The 15,782-nt window shown below is 37.5% G+C and overlaps 1 protein-coding gene across 1 annotated transcript in view; it reads right to left on the bottom strand.

Moving 5' to 3' along the window:
• WASF3 (WAS protein family member 3) overlaps window positions 1–15,782 on the bottom strand; it is a 46,308-nt gene that overhangs the window by 10,573 nt on the left and 19,953 nt on the right. Inside the window, exons 2-5 of the mRNA XM_026049846.1 lie at window positions 13,246–13,388; window positions 7,685–7,819; window positions 5,071–5,224; window positions 3,587–3,704 (exon numbers count right to left, since the gene is read on the bottom strand). Coding sequence (XP_025905631.1) covers window positions 3,587–3,704; window positions 5,071–5,224; window positions 7,685–7,819; window positions 13,246–13,378 — 540 coding nt within the window. The 5' untranslated portion in view covers window positions 13,379–13,388. The remainder of the gene's footprint in view (window positions 1–3,586; window positions 3,705–5,070; window positions 5,225–7,684; window positions 7,820–13,245; window positions 13,389–15,782) is intronic.

The following is a 15,782-nucleotide window of genomic DNA, read 5'->3' as shown; positions in this document are numbered from 1 at the left end:
TCATATTCATTAGGAGCAAGTATTTCTTATAAGTTTGTAGAAAAAGTAAATATCAGCCCTTTCAACAAGGTACACTGCTCTCTGGAAGACAGTGATTCCAATATAATTACTGCACAACTGGCAGTCCTTCTGTGACTGCTTATATKCAATCACCTATTAAGATATTTCTAAGCGATTACTTAGAAATAATTATCTAACCTATACATGCATGCACAAAAACATGCAGGTATACAAACAAATAAATATGCCCTTTTTACTTGAATTGTACCTCACTGTACTTTTAAAACTTATTTTTAACCTACTTTTTGAAATTTTTTAATTTTTTTTTTGTTTAATACTATATAAAGACATCTCTAAAACACTTCATTTCTTCCACAATAACGAGACAGGCCTATTACTAGCAGCATAAAAAAAATTAGAGAAAATGCCTCTAACAAATGGTTTTATCTTTTTGCAGTAACTGCAAAGTTTTGTTTTTATTAGCACTTGTAGAGCGGACAAATAATTAATTAGCTTGGGAAAGAAAAGTGACAGCTCCAGTTTTAAGCACCTAGGGCAGTGACAACAGAGTCCTAGGGGAGCTGACGCCTTTAAAATTAACTAAGAGTAGAAATGCCTTTCTTTGGAAAGCTAGAAATAAAACATTTATTTCCTTTTAATTGCCAGGTGATAGAAGCTGCAGTAGACAAATGGATGCTGTAAGTTAGGCTGGAAAGGAGGAATATTCAGCTATGGGCAGGAAATGATTTCAGGAAACACAGCAAACGGAGTTAGAGCCATCCAATGGGTAAGTTGATTTTTACATGTGCACCAAGAGTTAGCAAATTATATTTAAAGCATCTTAATAAAGAATAACAGCTAATAACAGCAAGTAGCTTCAGCAAGTATTTGCAGTGCTTTCGAGAAACTCCAAGTGTGAGGCTGGTGTTTCCCTGACCTCCCTAATCTCCCATTCCACCGTTCACAAAGTCATCAAGATTGACTTTTGAAATCCAAGTATACAAAAACCTCCATATATTTTTAACTAATTAAATAACTGCAAACATTTCTCAGGAAAAAAACCAAAGGTGTGTGTGTGGACTATACAAAACAAGGTGGAGCCTCTCTGTATTGGCCAAGAGCTGCTCTAAGGTTATTCAGTTCCTAATACTGCTGGTTTGTGTAACAGCCTAAACCAGCTGCACTGACCTACTGAAARGTTACCAGTGAAGAATAATGAAGACTATCCCATAATTTTTAAATTTATAGAGAATTAAAATTATCATTTWCTTTGGAGAAAATGTTCACCTGAAAGACTCCAATCAAAGAAAGTCTGTATCAAATTTCTCYGGTCAATATGAATACTGAAACTAAAATAAATGAGTTACTTGAAGGTGAGGGAATGWAACATCCCACAAATTTCTTGTTGCTCAGGCAGTTAAGGCAAGGAACAAAATGGCACCAGGAAACAAATCCTGAGGCAAGGAATGTCCTTAACCTTCACTGACCACACAAGAAGTCGAAGCTAAAACCCAGCTCTGTTTGGTCAGCTGGGCTGGACTGCATTTGGATGCCTGGTTTATAACACTCTGAACAATCCCTCTGCACAGTATCTTCATAATGTGGTGTTTTGTGCTCCTCTAAAATTGTTGGAGGAATTACCAGCTAGGAGATTCAAAATGTAACCTCAGCACCCCCAAAATAATAAAAACCATAACAAATGCTGCAGACTTGTGACCAGTCAATGCTCTTGTAAGGACAAGAACAAAAGAAACRGAGAGTCTCCGAAGCAACGGATGGATCTGAGGGTGTCCATGAGATGCTTCATGTGCCTCCTCCGGCTCTCTGAAGCCTCCAGATGGGAACATGCCAACCTGCTCACAAGCTTGCAAGTCTGCAAAGCTAAACCACCTATTTCTACCTACCAGATAAACTCACGTCTACCCATGCAAATTCTGTTCTTTGCTAGGGGTTTGCATGTGCAGTTTGCACTTAACCAAACTTTATACAATTGGGGTTGAGAATACTTATTAGCTGAAGCGGTTTCATAAAAAAATCTCTCTAATCTAATCTCTCTAATACTATCTACCTATATATTACATATTTTTACATAGAGAAACAATGAATGAAATTAATAAAGGAAAAACTAAACTGGAGAAAAAAAGCTGGTTTAAAATTTGTCATAGCTGGTTCCCAACTTTYGGTCACGTCTATGACATATGACACTGAGAATATAGTGGAATTATAACTTTTCGTTACAAATTGGTACACAATTATATCAAAAAAGCAAATGAATATTTCCTAATATTTTGCTTCACAATGAGTTATTTTTTCTAATGAAAATGTTTACTCAGCTTTTTCAGTTCAATTTTGTATTTCGATACTGAGATACCTTTGTAAAAATGGAAAATTTTTAAATAGAAGTTCAGTAAATGCTTTGGTTAAATCAAATCTTTWTCTTTTGCTTAAAATGCTGCAGCAGAGTTTTGCCTAGCAACAGCAGGAAGGAACAATTTTCACTTAATAAAACCACAATATTAAAGCTTCACCGGCACATTCTGTATTTTGATTTCTAGGCAGGCATCATGTACATGAGCATATTCATATTTAGCATATACCACAAAACTAAGCTCCTGTCTTCTAATTCCTTTCAGCAGCCTGTTCACCTTGTCTGGAAACCTTTTATTTTTGAAACTTCTGCTTCTCACTGAACCTACCCAGAAGGGCAGCTGCCTGTCAGACTAGACAGGCACTTGTTGCTTTGTCAGGTTTCCCTACTCCCTTCCTCTTAGGATTATCTCCTAGAATCTTGTGGCCCTGTAATGTTTGATAAAAAACAAACAAACAAACAAACAAAAGTTGCAGCAAAAAAGCTGCAGAAGTACCCCAGTAACRTTTTTTATTCAAAATTAAAATCTATTTTTAAAAGTATCTGGACAGCATCAGAATAAATCTCTGATCAAACTGCTCAACAGACTGCAGAAGGACTAAAGATATTCTTTCTATGAAAAATCGTTATCTTTTTTGTATCGATATATATCTATATAAAAGAATATTTCTCCTGTAGTACATCTGTTCTGTTGCTGAACTGCAGAAAAAAAAATTCCTACCTGTTATCTATTACTATCAGGTTGAGAAAAGCAAAGCTATTTTAAAAGAATTAAAATTCTAACAATAAACACATYGCTGAGTAAGTTCATGTTTTGTTACAGGAGTTGATGTTGCTGGATAAAAAGTTATGAAAATAAAGAAAACCGTACTTAAAACTCTTTTTTTTTTCTCTAAATCATACTTTTTTTTTCTTTTAAGAAGAGCAGGGCTACTTTGCTAAATATTAATAAGCAGATACTGGCAAGGGATTAAAGAAGTTATGTTGAAAGATAACTACATTCATCCTAACATTCAATTTGCCAGCTCCTTAAGAGAGACAGTAGGAACTATAAAAACTGAACCAACTATAACATCTACAGCTATATCTAAAGAGGAATTGCCTTTCCAAATATATAAACCAAGCATTTTTTGTATAAACCTAGCAATTTTCCTGCCTGAAAGCATAAGTGTACCTGAAGCATAAGACATGTATTTTCCATCATATTTTTGCTTTTACCTTCTGTCTCCTCTTCTCTTTCCGCTTATCTTCAGTATCTTGTAACATTTTTTCTTTCCAAAGATCAAAAAAATAGGAGGGATCAGTATAGAACTTCAATCCATCTTTCTTATCATCCCTGCAAATACAGCAGAACGCAAGCTAAAATTATATGAATTATTAGTTTTAAACATTTTTTTTTTATCTTTGAAGACCAATTAAGCTTCACCTTTTTTACTACAGGAAGACAATAAGGCAAGTACTAAATACCACTAGATACCACTCCTTCCACCTCTCCACCTTTGGTCAGACTATAGTTTAAGGTTAGTTTAAATTCAGCGTTTGCTTCACCATAACGGAGACAAAGCAAACACAAACAATTTAAATTCAATAGATCTAAAGGATGCACCAAGAAATATAACTTAAATTAAGTATATCTCACTAGTGGATCCCTAATAAAACTGGAAAAACACATTAAAGTACACTGCAGCTGTTATCCAGATATATATTAGGACATAGCTGCACAGAATAGTGCACTGATAAACAACTTGTATTAATTGGCCATCCATAAAACATAAAATAAAATAAAATAAAATAAAATAAAATAAAATAAAATAAAATAAAATAAAATAAAATAAAATAAAATAAAATAAAATAAAATAAAATAAAATAAAATAAAATGTTTGGAAAGAGCAGGGAGAAAAGTATACTTCAATTGTAAATCAATTTTTCCTTCCAGTAAAAGCTGTAGAAAAATACTCTGCAAACACATCCCTACGTCATTCCTAAAACATTTTACACATAAGTTACCGCAAATTAAGTCCATGTTTTRCACAGATACCTCATAAGATAAATATCAGGCTTACTACTAAAGCCATAAGGAACGTTAATTATACCTATCTTCTTTAGTCTTGCTAACTAGTACCTCCCCAAATACGAGAGACMGAGTGAAAACATGTTCATAGCCTTAAGAAAGACAAGCAAGACTAATTCTACAAGCAATTATAAAATTTAACAGAAACCAGAAACCAGAAAAAGAAGTGTGGTTGCTGCTGTTTTCATCACCAGTTAATAGCCGGGAAAAAGAAAGGTAAAGTGTAGGTGTGGGTGAGTGCATGCAGCACACAGCAGGAGGGAAGAAAAGGCAACAAAATAAGGCTTTCAAAATAAATAAACCACAGGCAGGGTTATTTACTGTATTATTAAACTTCTTTACACGTCTTACGTAACAACTAGCACTTGCCTTCAGCTCCTCTGCTGCCATGTGATATTATTATKATGCTGAAATATGATGACTTTTGTTAGACTGGGGGGTTAGATGCATCTTATGATTGGAAGCATGGTAATAACATTTGTTTTTATGAACAGAGAAATCACTGAAATATTCAACAAGCCAAATCTCCATAACTAACCCAGCCTCTTCCCTTCTGCTGTTATCATTCTTCACACACAGCAAAGAGATAAACAGCCAAGTCCAAGAATGTATGCAATTAATGTTTCCATACCTATAAGGCGAAAGAATATTCAGAGGAGGTGGTTTGTCACTCTGATTATAAATATCAGCCACTGGATTAGGAATGCTGTTCTTTGAAACTACCTGCTGGTCTTGAACTGTAGAGCTCTTAAATGCTTTTTTCATGTTGATATCTTGCAATGATACTATTAGAAACAAAACCAGATTCATCATAGGTCAGAATTTTCATAAATGAAAAATAAAATGAAAGATATTTTCAGCAAAATATTTAAAAACAAAATACAGCTTTAACTTTCATAATCATATTTAAGAACATCAGCACGTACATATACAGAAAGAGAAAAACAGTGTTCAATACACATATTTTTATTGTATTGTTCACGAGCATGATTCTGGGACAAGCTAGGCTGTTCAAACTTTCTTCTCAAATGAAAGATTTAAATTATTTTTCTTTGTTCCTGAGACTTTCAGTTMATCTTTCCTTCCTTTTTAATATGATTCTCTTGGAATGGAGTGAGCGTAGCTAAAGAAGGTCCTGATAATGCTAATCCCTGATGTAAAAGTGGCAGCAAGTTCTCTCCATGTTCTCCAAGTTCTCCTCCTCTTTTGGGCAACGTGCATGAGTTTTGCATGGAGGGCAACAACGAGCTCAAGTCTTTGCTGACTTGTCTACAACTTCTTGAACGGTTACAGCTTTTGGGAAGACACTAACTAAGTCAGTGGAGTAGTACACACATTTTCCTCCCAAATACCCTATATTGCTATTTCATSTAATAGCACATCTAACATCAAGTCTCCAGAACAAATTGTGAGAATTTAGAATATTAACTGAACAATAACAGGCACAAAGTTAACGTACGAGTGATGCATAAAAGGAAAGGAAAGGGCATCAAGTTTTCTGTCRATCCTAAAAAATACCCTGCTAGCCTTGGTCATGATGAAGCTGAAGCCCACTGAGACTACTCTCCCAAATAGCTCTTAGATATGTGCTAAGGCCCTTGCAAAAACACCTAAGATTCCTGAGCATCTTCAGAATGATTAAGAACTCGAAATAGAATATTTTATTTCAAGTTCTCCTTTCCCTATCCAGTTTCTCTGAATAGGAGAAAGCCATTCCTCACAATTAATTTCTGGCTATAAGTGAACAAGACAGATAAATACAGGCAGTTTTTCAAGAGTACTTCTTTSCACTCTTAGGTTTTCATTTGAAGGAATACATTAAAGAGAGCATAGATTCAACTTTTAAGGGGATTAAAARTGGTTTTTATATGCTTTTGAGATATTAATTTGAATTATTTATTTTAAAAAACGTCAACTGCAGTACTAGTTATGGGAATTTGCTAGGAATGTTGGAAATCACTGATGCAACTAAATCTAAAAGTTTTTTTCTTTTTTAATTGGCCTAGCAAGTTATTTTTTACTTAAATGACTAAGCTACCTAGAAATACAAATTCAGAACTACTGACAACCAACCTGCAATGAATTATTATAAATTTTTTGATTTCTAGAGCCAAATGGATAATTAGCTTTCCTACTGACAGCAAAGTCACATCAGTTTGTATATATAGCATGCTAATTTGAAAGGCAATTAGCAACACAGGAAAAATAACTGAGGTTAACTTAAAAGATGTTATGAAAAACGTTCTTCATGTGTTTCTCCCTCCAAAAGATTGTTTTTAATAACTCACTGAAATCCAGAAAATAACCAAGTTATTTTACAATTACAATTGAGAGGTTAAAAACAAAATCAGCACACATACAAAAACCCAAGCTCTATGGGGAATAGTAYTTGTAAAAATGTTCTGTTTCAAGGTCAGGAGAACTGACTTCATCCAGTCCAACAYGGAGCAAGGCCAGTAGGAATATAATCTATTTTGCTCATGTTACCACCACAAGGTGCTTCAGAACTCAAGCTGAACAGCAGYTCAGTAACAGCTAATTTTCTGCCCCATGTAGCTCTTGGTATCTTTTCTAAGATGGCAAAAAAAGGGTGCTAATATCAACCATGGCACTCTACATTACCACTTAAAATTTTTAAAAATAGGATAAAACAATCACCATGTAATGACATTAAGTCAAAAAGAAACTAGAAAGGGAAAGCTAAATATTACACTACTAAATATTAATGACAACAGAAATTGTGAGAATATAAGCTATATAAAGTAATTAAATATATTTAAAATAATATGATTAAATATTCATAATAAATATGGCACCACTCCCTTGATTTAATGCTCCCGGAGAAATGCTACTAATACAGCTTGCTACCAGCCTATCCTGAAAAACCATTCTAATATCTCAAACTTTTTTTTTTCTGAATTTACGATTTATTTTTATTACGGTCCTGATTTACTCACTTCTGAWTTAGTACACTTACAGGTTAAAAGTCTGTCCTGTAGAAAAGGTAACTTAATGAATTCTTGATGGCTTCTTGAGCAAATATTAATTCAAAAGTGAAGACAGCTACATGACCAAACAACATTTTTCTCAGTCTGCTACCATGATATTTTCCAATCATCTTACTAAAAAAGCAGTATTAAGTATCAGCTCAGAATTACTTTGAAAAGACAGAGATTGGTGTCTAATTAAATACTGTGGTCTAGTCAACATCATTTTTGACTCAAAGCTTTCATGCAATTACATACCCTCTTCTACTGTTGAATCCAGCTGGGTAACTTTGACAGCAAGGCGATCAATCCTGTCTTGAAGAGAATTTGCTCTGATGTAAAAGCTGTTGGCCTCATTAAACAACTCACCAAATATGTCTTCGGCATGTTTGCCTATAGGGAAAAATAGGCAGTGAAATTCCTTTGTTAAAAACTTATAAATATACATGAAATGACTTCAGTTTTARAAAGTTAAAATAAAATACCCTACGTAATAGATTATAACAACATAGCCCTTCATTCAGCAAAATTCTGGGCAATAGATTCAGACAAAATCTCAACATACACCCTAAAATTTGACTCAAAGCTATTTTCTTGATCATCTTGATTGGCTTTCTACTTAAAAACAAGGAGGTTTTAACATTTTAATCCTTCATTAGCAGAGCTGCTGCCAGCAGACATAAAACTATCACTAAAATCAATCTCAATGGCTAAAAGAAAGACCCAAAGACACTGCTGTCTTTAATAGCTTCTGAAGTTAATTCTGAAAYCTAAACCTAAAAATCCATATTGCTAAGATTGATGTAATAACAGGCATAAACTTAAGGTCAACACTTGTGTCTCGTTCACTCCTCCTTCTACCTAAATGTTGCTGCTTCTCACTTCATTGCAGATCTCTCCCTCCACAACTGAGCTGCTTCCTGTAGCCAACATCCCTCTTACAACATCTACCTGCTTTTACATCTCTATGCAAAAGGAAAATGCTGCCTTTAGCATCTAACCAAGCTTTCAAAATTAGGACAGAGTCTAAAACCCTGTCTATGAGTTGGCCTTATCCTGATATATGAACTACAGAACAAGAAGCCAGAAGAGCAGAWATACAGGAGAGGGAAAATGACCTTTATCTTATATCTGAGACAACAGGCAGTTATATATTAACCAGTTAATTCCAAAATAATATTTACATTGAAATTTTAAATTTAGTCCTGTAACCAACCATAACACTTTAGATGGATAAGTACAGATATAGTGAGAACTTTGGTCAAAATYGCACCCTTTGAACACCTGGTGATCATAATGCAAAGTAAAGTTTATCCACATTTCACAATGTAACAAGATATTCCTCCTTCTTGGATTATTATTTGGGAAAARCATCCATTAAAAGAGCATCTGAAAACACTGTTTCTGAATTCAGAGTCAACGGAAATGCCTTTTAAATTTAATGGGACTTTCTCATTTCGAAGTGGAGAACTTTTCCAGTAAGGGATTCTCCACTAGATGCAAAACCAAGCTGAAAAGTCATCCAACAGCTGAGGTGCTCTGGTGTGGGGAAGCTCTGCTTTGTACATACGTGGAAGGGAAAGGTGTCCTGCCACCTCCTCCCAGCCTCCTGTCCCTCGAAAGGCCCTGCCACTGACTGGGATTCAGCTATAATCCTTATTTGATTTAGCTGCTACAAACGAAGAGGCTTTTGTCTCCAAGCTGGGGAGCAAGTAAGCTCTTTAATTCTACAGCTAAATCCAGCAGGTATTGCATTTTTCAGCCWCCACTGTTCAGAGCTCAACAAACCTTAATGGATTTTAGTTCACATTAATATCTAGAGAGCAGCATGTCRAGCTGAGGACTGCAACAATCCAGGATGTCACGGAGGGCAGAGGTGCTTGCTGCTTATCATACAGAGGTTAAAATAAGTAAGTAAAGTTGATTTTATATATCCTTTAAATACTGTTTTTCTGTTCTGTGTTTTTGTATTTTTTAAGGGAAGGACAGACAGTTAGTTTCCTGTCAGTCAAGGAAGCCATGGCATGGTACAGCCACGCTATTCACATTAACAGGAACATTTCAATTTTAGAAGAAAATAATGCTTCTCTAGGGTTCTCTGTATTATTACCTTTGAAATTAGATTTTTAGGAATACAAAAACAGGCAGAAAAATAYTTTAAGTCCATTTAAGTCCGTTTTAAGATCCTATTTTTCAGCTTATGGAATGACTAGTCAGGGTAACGCCTGCACATATCCCTGCCCCCCCTCGGTCCTGATGTCAATTAGCAGCAACGCCTCTATCTGGCACTTCCACAGATCACCTTCATGGGACTGTGGGTCTGACTGCCTGCAAAATCCATTTCCAAGCACTGAGACACATTTCCGGAGACAGCATTTCACAAATAATTGAAATCACAATAGTGCTTCTCACATAAACACACGGAACATCACTTACAACACCACTTACAGCATCCCTAGTAGAGACTAGACACAATCTGAATTAATTACTATTGATTTTCACATACTGCACAAAAAGATCTGCATTAACACTCTGAACATATTGCCCCAAAGCTATCTTTAAACAACAGTCAAAATACTCAGTGCTGCAACAGAAAATAAATCAAACAGAATGTTTACAGAATGGTTAAGGTTGGAAGGGACCTCTAGAGATCATCCAGTCCAAYCTTCCTGCTCCAGCAGGGACACCCGGAGCACGGGRCACAGGGTGGCRKCCAGGCGGGTTTGGAAGATCTCCAGAGAAGGAGACTCCACAGCCTCCCTGGGCAGCCTGTGCCAGGGCTCTGGCACCCTCACAGGAAAGAMGTTCTTCCTCACATGCAGATGGAACTTCTTGTGTTGTAGTTTGCACCCATTACCCCTTGTCCTGTCACTGGAAGAAGCGCTTGGCCCCTTCCTCCTTACATTCCCCCTTCATGTACTTGTTAATCAGAATCCCTCTCAGCCTTCTCTTCTCCAGGCTAAACAGGCCCAACTCACTCAGTCTCTCCTCATGCGAGAGATGCTCCAGTCCCTTAATCATCTTTGTTGCTCTGTGTCTCACCACGCTTACGAGCAAGGGATGCAAAAGCCCCCAGGCTTCCCACACCGCAGAGTCCCTTCTGCTAAGCAGAGGCAAAGCCCCAGGTTCACCCTTTGCATTATATAAAAGAGGGGTAGCTCTGCACAATTTCATACAGCTCCTTGCTCACGCTGCCTGTGCTACAAGCCAGCTGGCTGCGAGCAAACCCAAATCCGAAGACGTGGCCAAAAATAAAACCCCAATGACAGCGCATTGCATTTGCAGRGGAACTTGCTCGTGTCTCCTGAAAAGAGCAGAGACGGAAGCAAGCCAAATTTGTACGCAGCAGTTGGATCTGCCACGTTCCCAGTCCACAGGATGCAATAGTAAAAAGCCGTGTGTTACTGGAAGGCAGAGCTGGGCTTGCTGTCTGTGCTCGGGTGCTCCCAGCAGGACAYAGGACATGAGCATTTCTCTGTCAAAACAAGAGTTTTCTGCAAAAGCTGGGCAAACACATCAGCTTGTACCGAAAGACTACAGTCTGCTGGCAGACTTCACTCWCACGTTGAAAACCATCCATACAAATGCTCGAGCAGAGGACACGTCTTTTATTTGCACAGATCTTTAACTTGGCACTAACAATGTGTTCGGGTTGTCTGAAGAGATGTCTGATGGRCTGTGGAATCTACTACAGGAAAACAGGAGGACACAAACTGGGCRAGGAGCCAGTTCCTCAGCCACAGGCACGAGAGGATCTGAATCTGCAACTAGTGCTTGGATCTGTCCCAAGGCCCAACCTGCAGAAAGGACAGCTGGGCATTCCTAAGGGATTTAACAGGGCGAAGAAAGCCAAAGGGGTATCCATATTTTGGTAAATGTTGTAAAACATCCAAAAAGAGGTTTTATCAGATATTCCTGGCTGAATGTCAGAAGGAGATACTAGCCCTGCTCTCAGAGCTTCCCGAAACTTGAAGGAGTATGTCAGTCCTGAGCAACTTACTGATAAGATGGTACGAAGCTCTACACACCAACTATCTTATCTTTATTGATCTTTAGATGCCARATTAGCTAACTCAAGAAAGATCTGAGATTCACCTGGAAGCTCCTCTGAGAATTCAGCTCAGTCTCTATCTGTAATCAAAAATCAAAGCTTTATAAGTTCTAACTAATGACAAAACAGAAAATGTCACTGTGACACCTTATTCTGTGTATGATGCAAAGTCCTCAAACTCCACCTCAATTAAAAAAAAAAAACCTCTAACTTAAAGATCCAACGCCAAATTAGCCATGAGCAGGAATGCATAGCAGGTTTCTATTCAAAAAAAAAGGGCTTTTTAATAGATCAGGAAACTTCAGCTTAGAAGAGATATCACTAGTAGAACATGGTAATGCTTTATAAAATCACAGATATTATGGAGAACTGCAAAAGAAAACTACCTTTCATTGCTTCTCATACACAAGAACTAGAAGGAACTGAAAGGAAGCAACAGAAGAACTTACATTTGGTGACACTCTGCCACACTGACCACCAGCACAGACCACGATGGCTGCATGTTCAGCACTCTCTAAGGAAATCTTTCTTTTTCACTGCAAAAATACTGGGTTTTTCTTTGCAGACACCCAAGGCCCATTTCTAGACTACCAGTTGTTCAATCTATCGAAACATGCACCATGTAACATGCTCTGCAAGGAGCCCTGTAGTGGCAAAGGCCACTCATATCAACAGCATCACTGAGGATGAAGCAGCCACCAAATTGGTTCCACCAGGACCTCATAAACTGCCAAAAATAAAAGAGCCACAGCAAGAGCTGGCCCTGTGCAGTGCCTTTTCAGATGAACCACTAGGCTAMTAGCTAAGTTTTTGACTATTTTTTTTCCAGCAAGAATAGTAATTTAATCTCTGCCGCTCTAGCYACTGCCATTTTCCTCAAAATTGAAAATTAGTTATTATCTTTGGGACTTTTGACCCTCTTCTAAATGTGGCTGAAACTGGCCACTGGTACACAAAGTTGTTGTAGGAGATTTGTCTTCCCAAAATTGAGGAAAAAGCACACTCTCGAATCCCAGGCAATTTTGGTATCCCCTCTGATGTCAACGAAAGGACCAAATTGGTTCAGGTATCAGTCTTTCACACAGAATCACGATAGTGCCRGGGCATTAGGGCACTTCCAAAATAACACCTCTTTCTATCACAGGCCACAGTARTAATCTTAGGAAAAAGCTACTGAATATACCACACGCTTTCTTTCACTGAACAAAAGCAYAGAAGTAGACTACACTGCTCAAGACTAACCACCGATAAATAACTTTTAATATCTTGGTGTTCATTACATTCAAGTTACTTGCACAGAAAGCTCAACTGCGCTACTAAATTCACTTTGATGTATATGCTTAATTTCATTCACATTACTGGGTCACACTTATATGAAGAAAAGGGGCAAGAAACAATAACATCTTAAGACAAACTGAAGTTATTTCAGTCAAATGYGTCATTTTATGCCAAGAGGCAGAAGAGCTTGACTCATCTCATACTAAAAGGCAAGAACCCACCTCCCAAGTGCTAACCATGGTTCCTGCACCGCTACTCTCACCTCAGGAAAATCATGGAGGTTTCCTGGGTCACAGCTGCACCCCCTGTAAATCTAAAAAGACCTCTGCTTGTTTAAACTACTAAATAGAGAAGAGCACAAAAGCAATGAAGTGGCATTATACGAGCACGTTACGTAAGTGGCAGTGTCCTTGTCTGTTAAAAACCAGCCCTATCAAAGGGCTGTTGTTCCTAACGGAGCCAGCACGTGCCGGGAGCTGCAGGCACTTACTGAGGCTGCTGAGCTGCCGGATGATGGCAGCCAGGGTGCTGTTAGTCACACATTCCAGCTCACTGGTGATTCCGTCCGGCAGGGCTCCTCGGCAGAGGTGCCGCGGTTCGATGTTCCTCTTCACCAAAGGCATGGCTCACAACCTGCAATTTAGAGGAAAATGGGTGTTATTTTTACAACAGCAGCCATAAGAGCTATACATCTGTACAGAACACACATACTTATTTGCTGGAAAAAAAAAAATAACTTCACTATCTTTATTTTCAAGTCGAAAAAAACACGTGTCCTTGCACGACAGGCCTGTAACTATGCCAAGTCCCAACCCACCCTTGCTCTGACGAGCAAGGATCCATCCAAATGGTAACTCATGAGACAAACAGGCTATCAACTAACCAAGAAGATGGAGGAGAGAGAGAAAAAAGCTAAAAACTCAATATCAACAATTAGTTGAAGGCATCAGTACCTGCACATTCAAAAAGAAGAAGTTTCAATGGGGCTTGTTACTGCTTTTTTTAATGTTGTGAAGAAGACAGTTTCCCAGAGAAGCTGGTGAATGACAAGCTGATTTAGGTAAGGGCCTATCTTTAACATATTTTGCAAATATAGGCCAAATTTGGAAAGAGATATTCATCACACAAAACAAATGCTGCTAGGAGTGATATTTTCAGCAAAATAAAGACTAAGAGAGGGAGAGCAAATGTAAAAAGAGATCTTGATGGAAAACAAATGGGAGATAACGGCATCGAGYAAACTACCCTGAAGAAACCAGCTCTGGAAGCAAGGATGGCAAGTTTGGTTAGAATTCTCAAAAGAAAAAAATGTATAAGATTAACAGTTTTTAATGTAATTTAAAAAGAAAAATGCTTAACACAATTATGAGACAACTAGATTAAGGTTCCATTTGAACACTGACAATTCAATATGCATGGACTATTTGAGAATATAATCTGTTTAATGACATTACAGCACCAATACCTCCTGGAATGGCAAATTCATGGTGTTGGCATTTGGAAGACTTAATTGAAAATTTCTTTTTAATTGCATTAAGGCAATTAAAATAACCTTTCAATTTCCCTAATTAAAATCATATTAGTAAATTAAAAAGGCCTTTTTGCTATTCAGATGTTGTAATTTTAGTACCGACTTTTTTCCTGAAGGCATTTTCTTCTCAAGAAYAACTCTGAAGAATATTCATGAACTCTTCCCTGGTTACTAAAAAAGCAAATTATTTAAGATAATTTCAGGATAGGCTAGGGAGGAATTGGCTTACAACTCTGAACCGTAGTCATGAATTTTACTTTATACCTTTCTTGATAAGAGACAGATTGTTTGAATGTATATTTTTGAACCACGCAAGTCTGATCTTTAAATAAATTTAAATAAACAGAGGTAATAAGTAGGAACTTTTTTTTCTGAAGTATGATTTATATTTTCTTTTTTGTATTTCTCTACAAACATTTATTTTTAAAATCCTACGTAGTGGTCAATACTGTCAGGGGTTTCTGAATTTGGTCAAAAACCAGGGAACAATTGGAAATTACAATTAGTGAAGTGTACTTTAGTAWCACCACAGTGTCAGGAGGGAACGGCACTGAAGTTACGGAGGAAATAAAATTATGAGGATTTATTTAACCGTGTAAAGAAACACCCATAGCATAACTAGGGAGAAGCAAATCAGTGGGAGCATAAATCAGTGCTGGAACAGCCCATGCCAACCTTCAGCATTAGTGCCACACGCAGCAAATAATTTTTATCTTCCTCTGTAACAACATTAATAACACTGCCATAAAACTAAAGAGATAAATACTCCTGTGCAACGGTGACAACAACATTTCTGAAATATCGACGGGTGATTTAACATGCCTCATAAAATTGTTGTATGCTGATGCAATTCATCAGTATATGGTTTTAGCGAACACTGCAACCATCCTGCTATAGATATATGTATATTTTTAAAGGGGAACAAAAACAAGGACCCCTGAGGAACGTGTTTTGCTACCCGTCTGTTTCTGGATCTCTCCTTGGAGCCGCTCTTACCCGTGGATCAGGGGCAGCAGGATGAAGCGGGAGCCTCCGGCGGCCCCGCGCGCTCCGAGGCCCTGCGCCTGCCCCGTGATTTAACGCTTCCAGATCAGCAAGAAAGGGCAGGAAGGGGAGATTAAAGATGCCCTCTAATCCAAAAGCTACAGCTGTTTGAATTCACACACGAATTTAAAGGAAATACTGTATTTTTTAAACTTCTGATCGTAGCCAGAAGACAGCAAGGCCTACTAGAAATACACCCGGCCTTCTCATGTATCTACTGTCTTTAATAAAAGCTCGGCAACACATAACCCACAGGTAAGCCAAAAACCTCTTTTATTCCTGCATTGCCATTAAACGGCAACCACCCTCTTCTCCACTGTACACAACCCAAAGAACCCAAAGAAAATCTTACAAATTCATCAGAAGCAGGTATAAAGGATAAAATCTTTTCAAAATACACACAGCAGGAGACAGAAGGTGAAATAAAGACAAAATAAACCTCTGAATCACAG

Source organism: Nothoprocta perdicaria, unplaced genomic scaffold (genome assembly GCF_003342845.1).
Source record: "Nothoprocta perdicaria isolate Ctin4 unplaced genomic scaffold, notPer1 scaffold_62, whole genome shotgun sequence".
Taxonomy (NCBI): Eukaryota; Metazoa; Chordata; class Aves; order Tinamiformes; family Tinamidae; genus Nothoprocta; species Nothoprocta perdicaria.
The sequence above is the reverse complement of the archived record's forward strand: the minus strand, read 5'-3'. Positions and strand labels throughout refer to the sequence as shown.